The 8372-nt window shown below is 32.9% G+C and overlaps 1 protein-coding gene across 1 annotated transcript; it reads right to left on the bottom strand.

Annotated features, from left to right (window-relative positions):
• Positions 1-3926: 3926 nt before the first annotated feature.
• LOC25493787 (probable myosin-binding protein 5) lies at positions 3927-5678 on the bottom strand. The gene is made up of 2 exons (XM_013602397.1): positions 4949-5678; positions 3927-4714 (listed from the first exon to the last, which is right to left on the bottom strand). The coding sequence occupies exons 1-2, from the start codon at positions 5676-5678 to the stop codon at positions 3927-3929; spliced, it is 1518 nt and encodes a 505-aa protein (XP_013457851.1).
• Positions 5679-8372: the final 2694 nt, after the last annotated feature.

The raw sequence follows: 8372 nt of genomic DNA, 5'->3' as shown, positions 1-8372 counted from the left end.
TATCTCACTTTCACCTCATCCATCAAACTCATAGCAGTTGGGTAGCTAAATAAATAAATCCTAACAAACTTTATCTATCTTAATATAATCCACTGATAGTCGTAGTCTCATTGAAAGAGTATATATTAACAATTTCATTATTAATATTAGGGTTAATAGGTTTTTACCCCCTGCCATTTGGAGGTCTTTTGGTATACATCCCTGTAAAAAAAAAAAACTTGTAGATTCCCCCTTGCTATTAGAAGATTCTTTGGTTTTGAACCCTGATAACATGTGATTGGACAAATTAGCTTAGGTGGCATGCTTATTGTGCATTGATCAATGAGGTAGCACTTTGACTTGGCATTTTTAATTTTTTTTCCAATTTTTTGAATTCCATTTAAATTTCTTTATTAAAAACATTTAAAAAAAAATCTCTTCTTCTTCACCTCTCCCTTCTATTTTCCAGAACACCCTTCTTCTTCCCAACATAAAACTTCATCAAAATATTGTAAATCTTCATCATCCCAACTTAAATCTTCATCCAAATTCATTCAATAAACATCATCAACAAACCTAAACATTCAAACCTTCATGGCATAATCCAAAACATTCATGAAAAAATCCAACAATAACACAATTCTTTAACTATAATCTTCTAATCAACAACAACACAATTATTTAACAAAGTCATTCATCTACCCTCTATCAACAACACAAACACAACATCTTAAGAAGAAAAATAATATGGAAACAAAATAATAGCACAGTAACAACAAAAGTTCATTTTTTAAACTCACTAACAACAACAACAACTTTATGATTCCCTCTTTTCTCCATCGATTCCTTCTCTCACCATAGTTTTTTCAAACTCTCAACAACAACAAAAAATTCAAATCATCTTCATCTCCATTAATCGAAAAAAAAAAAAAACATACAACACAACACAATAGCAGAACCCATAATTTAACCCATAAATTGAAATCAAATTCCAGAAATTCATACCCAAAAAAGAGTAATTCGAAAAAGAAGAAGAGGCAGTAACAACAGATCAACAACAACAGCACATAAGCAACAACACAACAACAGACGGTAACAACAAATACCTCAATCTCACAACCATAACCTCAATCCCTCATAAGCCCTTTCTTTCAAACCCTAAAACTCTACATTTGTTCAATCTAAAAAATTTGGGGAATTTAAATTTCCCTTTAGAGATTGGGAAGACAATATTTAAGGAAATTGATGATTTTGTTGAATCTGAGAAATTTGGAGATTTGAAAATTTTAGGGTTTCTTGAAATTGTTCATTATGAGAAATTTGGAATTGGAGAAGGCATAAGAAGAAGAGCGCAGTTGTTGAAGAAGAAGAAAAGGATAAAGTTGTCGTAGAATAAGAAATGGATGAAGAAAAGATGAAGGAGGAAGAGAAAGGTACGATGGAAGAGAAAAGAAAAGGGAAGAATTGAGTTTTTATTTTTTTTATGTTTTAGTTATTTAAATTAAGTTTTTTTTATTAAAAAATCGAAATTGAATAAACAAAAATCATTTTATTTTTTTTATAAAATTCCAACTCAGCAAGCCAAAAATGCAATTTTATCCAGTCAGCACCGCCACATTAGCTTATCCGTACAGTCAGATGGGCTCAGGGTCCAAAACCAAAGAATCTTTAAATTTCGAGGGGGAATCTACAAGTTTTTTTTTGACAGGGGGGTATACCAAAAGTCCCCCAAATGGCAGGGGGGTAAAAGTCTGTTAACCCTTAATATTATTATTTACATTTTTAATTTATTTTTCAACATCGTGTTTCTTATTACTGTTATTACAGGAAAGAAGAGAAAAGATTAGTGAGAGAATAAAAATGCTCGAAGATTTAGTCCCTCGATATACCAAGTTAGCAAACATAATAGTTTCTTCTGACTTATATTCTATCATTTGCATTGAATTGTTATTGTTTCTATGTTTTTTTTTTTTTTATTGTTTAGGTAATTGGTAAAACACTCATGCTATATGAGATAATCAATTATATTCAATCACTGCAACACCAAGTTGAGATACATGCTTATGTTTTTAGTATCTTTCTTGCGTTTAGACTTCAAGATTTAATTAATTTATCATTTACATGGAGAAAATTAACTTGTTTTTTTTTTCCCAGTTCCTTTAAATGAAGCATGAAAGAATTAATTTCATATTGAATATGCACTCGTCTATTGACTGTTTCCCTTCAAAAGATCACGCAAGTCTTTCGAATTAAATATCAGTCTGCAGATTTGTTGACTTAAATATGAGAACTTTTGCAACATATTGGTTTTTATTAAATAAACTTGCAAGTATAATGGTTCATACAAATATCCCATATATGTTAGTAACTAGTAGTATATATATGCATTCGCAATCTTGTATTCGATATCTGCAAATGCATGTGTAATTGGTAGTATATGCATTCACATATGAAAATGACCCCCTGTTGGTAAAATTGAGTCATTGTAAGAAGTAGATTGAATGACATTATAACAATAAATGTTTCAACTTTTATATCGTATTGTTTGGTAACAAATGATTGAAATTGATATACTTAATGACCCTGATAAGCCTTGACCGAAAATTTGTTTTCATTCATAAGAATATGAAGTTGCATAAAGTTTCCATCAAACATAGGAATTCAATTTATAGTTTTTTTCCACAAGAGAAGTTTAGACTTCCAACTTAGTGAAGTTGTTGAAGCAACAAAGTCAGCATTATAACTTGTACCGCCATAGTTTTAAAACTCGGACCGGACCGGCCGGTTCGACCGGTTGAACCGTGAACCGGACCCCTAACCGGTCCGATCTAAGTTTTGGATCGGTTATGCAATCAGCTCGGTGTGAACCGGTGCAACTCGGCCGAAACCGGTAAAAACCGGTGACCCGGCGGTTCTATCTGAACCGGACCGGTCTGAAGCAATACCAAATTTTAATTGAATATTATGTTGTAAAAAATGGCATCAATGGGAGTTGAACTTGTGACCCTCCTATTATAGAAAATGCTTCCAACCACTTAGGCACCAATTGTTTTTGTGTCTAATTTTCTTTCAACATAGTTATAATAACATATGTTTTGGGTAAACATCATTTCATATTTTCGAAATATTTACTATAAAGCAATTACCTTCAATTTTTTTCCGTCTAATAAAACTTCACATATAAATGTATATAATCTTTGTCAAAAACATGAACATATATAATTATTTCAAAAATAAAATATAAGCATATATAATTATTAAGCTCAAATATTTTGTTTAAAGCTCATAATAATTATGTTTGTTGGATATTTATTTTATATTCTATGTGTTACTATTTTAGTTTTTGCAGTGACTAGTCACCGGTTTAATCCGATTTAATCTGATTAAATACCTATACAAATTTAATCTAAACACCGGGTTATCTTACCGAGTCATCCGGTTTGATCTGATTCAGTCATGCGGTTCAACCAGTGACCCAATGGTTCGACCATCGACTCAGTGACCCAGTACCTATGCCGAGTCGATGACCGAACCGAGTTTTAAAACTATGTGTACCGCTTCAATGCAATGCAAGACATAAGTATATAATATATACCGATCATGACAAGAGAAATATTGAATATAATTAAATAAACATTTAAAATTCACACAAGTATGTCCAAATTATCATCCTAGCCAATATTACTACAAGCCTAGTAATGGCCTAATGGGGATGTGAGCACACCTTGAAACTCCAAGGCATTCTCACCCCAAAGGATTGCAAATATCTTAAAGCAGTGAGATCAAGTAATTTTACTCTTGCTTCTACTACTTGTGTGGTAACCTTAGGAAACCAAACTATCGCGACTCTTACCATTTGGTTTGAGCACACTAAACATGAGGGAATCAAATCGCGACCGTGCATTGTTTACCTTAAAGAACACCATTACAATACTACCATCTCATATTCAATTCTCTGTCAAGGGATATCCATTTTCCATTTTCTTCCGCGCAAGAAGATATGTTTTCTCCATTCTAAAATCTTTTAGTGATTCCTTGAACTTTCCCCCTCCATTATTTGCCTTCGATGAATCAGGTTGACCAAGATCAAGGTCTTTTTCCACATCATCCTCGCCTTCAACGGACCTAAATGGGAAGTTATTGCCACCATGAGCCTTAATATCATCTTCTGTCAAACATCCATATTTATCTCTATAAATCTCCAATTCAGCATCTAAAGTTTTGACTTCTTCTTCTAGTTTAAGAAGTAATTCATTAGTTTCTTGCAAGACTTCTTCATCATACTCTATTTGCTCCTCCATCATTCTTTGATATTGTGAAGTATCCATATGCAAAGTTGCCTTCTCTTCCTGCAAGCGGGTGATCATTGCCATAGCATTGTTGGCAGCAACAGCTGAAGCACTTCTCTCTTCATCCAACTCCATGTACAAAGCCATGAGCGACTTGCGATCCAAACGAACTTGCCTCTTCAAATTATTTAAGACGGCATCGACTTCTTCATCTTGACAATTCCCCTCAGTAGAGTCAGATGTAGATTCCATCTTTTCTAATGGTGATTTCTTGCCCGAGACAGAAGACAAAGAAGACCATCTTGGACTGTTGTTTGGAGAATCTGTAGGTGGGACTCCAAAGAACCTGCTGCCCCATGGAAAAGATGGGGTTTTGGGGGATTCTACGTTTATATCGTCGGACCCTGTCAATAGAGGCCAAAAGGCACCTTTGTTTACTTCTTTTACTGCATAAAAATTTGAAACAGACATTATAAATGTAGACTAAATAGGTATTTTAGTCCAATTGAAACTGTAAGGATCAATTGATTTAATCCTTCAAAAATACAAAATAGCAATTCAGTCCCATAAATTAAAAAATATCAATTTAGACCACCAATATGGTGCATTTTTTTATTAAGAAACTTCATAAGCTTTAGCAAGCATATTACCACAAAATTCATGTTTTTATATTCACTCACATTCTAAACTCTGATTTTTCAAGTTGTTGTCATTGTCATCCTCATTTTGCTGAAGCTCATAATCTTTTTTTGCGTTCAATATTCGAGGTGATTCTGTACCACGAGATTCCTCGCATTTTGACGCGATGAATGGATGAGCTCGTGGCGAAGCGGTTGGAGCTTGTAAATTTGAAACTAAATTCTTTCTTTTAGATATGGAAGACTTGAGTTTCAACGGTGCTCCACAACATGAACACTTTTGAGTACCATTTTTCTCGACCTGTATAACTCCTTCATCCTTCAAACTTAATTGTATGTTTCCACTATCTTCAACAAAGCAATCCAAATTCTTATTCAAAATCCCTACAAGAGACTTATAGGTATCACAATTTGATTCCTTCTGCGTTGCGAATGAAAGCAAACACCCTTCACACATCTTCCTTGTATCAGAAAGTTTCTTGTGATTATAACAAAATGCCAAAGACGAAACGTCTTTCTTATGAGCCTCACACATGGAACTGTTGTAATAAAAATTAGGAGTCTTGTGAGTAAGAAAATGATTCATCTTTGCGCATAGCCAACATGGAATTTCCAAATCAAAAAACCTTGCAAATTCTGTGATGAAAAATGCTAGAAGCCCATCAATGAACAAGGAAATTATCAACACCCACTCAAGCATCATGCACAACAGAAAGTGTGGGAACTTTCCTATATTTCTCTCAACAAAACGAATAAATGATCGAGTCGCCATATCAAATTTCCTTCTTTTTTCTTTGTTTTTCTATTTTTTTTTTTGCAAGACCCAACAACAAGTAGAATGCAAAAGATAAGGATAAAACCAAACTTTTTGCAATCTATTGTGTTGGGAAGGATTAAAGACAAATTTGGTGCAATTATTTGAGAAGTTGATAATATCACATGGAAGGAAAGACCATGACCTTGTTTGGAGGGGGAGATCACGATCTTGACTTCTCTGTGTGTTTCTTTGGCTTCATGTGCATGCTTTTGCAAAGGAAGCGAATAAGAATGTTTTGGATGGTTGAACACATTTGGTTATAATTAGAAGAAAAACAGTTGTTGCTATGAAAAACCAATCACAATTATCATCCTAAAATAAAGGTTTGTCTATCAACTTTGTTTTATTATCAGACATGTTGCATAGGATCCTACAAACTCATAAGTACTTATCAAGAAACTATCACGAACGAACTGTTTTGATAGGCCGGTCAAAATATTTACCCACCTATGTTTTCCATTAAAATAGGGAATTAAAGTGCATTCTTCGTTTATTTGTTTTACAAAATCAACACATTAGTTTTTTTTAAGAAACACACATTAGCTTGTTCTTCGTGATGTATATTACCGTTGTTTATTTTAATCGCATTTAACAAAGAAATAGTTAAAACATATCCAATACATTTGTAAAAAAAAAAAGGTACATATTTAATTTTTTTTGTTCGTAACTTTTTTTTTGTTGCTAAAGATGTCATGTGTTTTAAGAAGTTAATACATTCTCACCTCGGATGAGTTTAATTTATGCTTTTAACTGAGCCCGTATAATTGACACCATATAACGAGTGCTACTAATACTCTATTTTCAATACTTTACCCATTCATTTATCGCAAGAGACCGGTGTAGATCACATTACTTTATGTGGGTCTCATTTTTAAAGTGTAATCCTCATATTAATTAACTCAATAAACGAGCGAGTGTTAAAAAAATGTAGAAAGGATAGTGTTTTTAGCACTACTCTGTTTAGAGGACATATCTAGTGAGAATGGGTAAGTTATATGAGAATGGTGAAAATACTTCTCAACCCTTAGATCAAAAATTGATGGTTGAGATTAAAAAGTCACATATGTACCTCACCTTATTATATCAATCAATTCTCATAAACTCGTTTCCCTTTTCTTCTTCTCCTCCCAATAATTCTGGAAAACGTACATGAACCTTCATCAAGAAGATGAACATTTTCCTTCACACAAAGTCAACATGAACCTTCATGAACCTTGAACTTCATAATTGATTAAGACTTTTTTTTTAGGGAATAATTGATTCAGACCTGTTCTTTTAATCCATTTAATTATCGTGATTCCCTTCTTTTTATTATCGTAGTCCACTTATGAATCCTTCGTAAAGGTCAAATTGATTTTTTTTTCAATTTTAATTATGGAATCTCCATGATGAAAGATAAAAAAAGAAATATCCAACTTTCAAAATCAATTCAACACTAACGGAGTTCCAATTGAAATCACAAGTTTGAAATTCATTCGAAACAGGAATACATTTAATTGAAGTTGATTGAAAAACAAACAAAAACCTCAATTCACATCTCAAACACAAAAGGATGTTGTTTGGGTTTATGAAAGAGATGTTTCTGTGGATCTGTTTGCAGAAAGAAATTACAATGAAGATTTGATAGATGAAAAAGTTGCAGAAAATGGAGATTTAAATTTTGGAGAAGATGAAGTGATGAATGGGTAGCTGAATGAGTATTGTGGATACACTAAGTGAGGCATATGGGTTGTTTAAATATTAATTTTTTAATCTGATGGTTGATGATTATTCTCATCATTCTCGTATAAAATACTCATTCTCATAATATACATCCTCACTCTGTTTATATAATTATACATTTTATATTTCTTTCATTCTTTATACTACCCCACAAAGCAAAAAAAAATAAAAACTCACTCCTCCATTTTTTAGTTAAGGCAAATACCATCACATGGGAAAATAACAGACGAAAGGACGTGTTCTATAAAAAGACAACAAGCCTTGAGTTGCAAGAGTGTGCTAGTGGTGTGGTTTGGTGTGCTGAATAGAATATAGATTGGAGGTAGCAGCCTCCAATCAACCCTGGCCCCCTCCTTAGAGATTCAAATCATTTGTCTTCATGTCATACCTTCATCCATTTCATATAGAGAATGTAACAACCCGATTTTTAGCTAGATTTATTTTAATTACTTTTATTATGTGTTTTATGTGCTTGTGTGTGATTATTCATCATTGAGTGCATTTTCATGAGTTTCCGTGTTGGAAGGGTATTTTAGTCATTTTGGACTTAGAGGTATTTTGGTCATTTTGTGAGAACATGTAAAATTATAATTTTGGTGGGAATTACTTTTAGTGATTAGTGAGAATAGTTATTTTACTAAGTTACTAGAGTAAAACTAAGATTTTACCGTTTAGTGACCGTTAATGACATTTTACCGTTACTTGACCGTTATTAGTGAATTACCGATTAGAGTGTAGAAACATTTTTGTTTTGAATAGAAATGGGTTAAGTCCATTAAGTGGAGGGTTAGGCCCAATAAAGAGACTTAGTATAAAAACATACTCTTATGAGAATTTCCTCACACTTTCCTTCATAAGATATTTTTGATAGTGAATAGAGAGAGAAAGTGGGAGCAAGAGGAGAAAAGGGTCAGAGAGAAGAGGAAT

Source organism: Medicago truncatula, chromosome 4 (assembly GCF_003473485.1).
Source record: "Medicago truncatula cultivar Jemalong A17 chromosome 4, MtrunA17r5.0-ANR, whole genome shotgun sequence".
Taxonomy (NCBI): domain Eukaryota; kingdom Viridiplantae; phylum Streptophyta; class Magnoliopsida; order Fabales; family Fabaceae; genus Medicago; species Medicago truncatula.
This window is presented reverse-complemented; position numbering and strand designations above follow the sequence as displayed.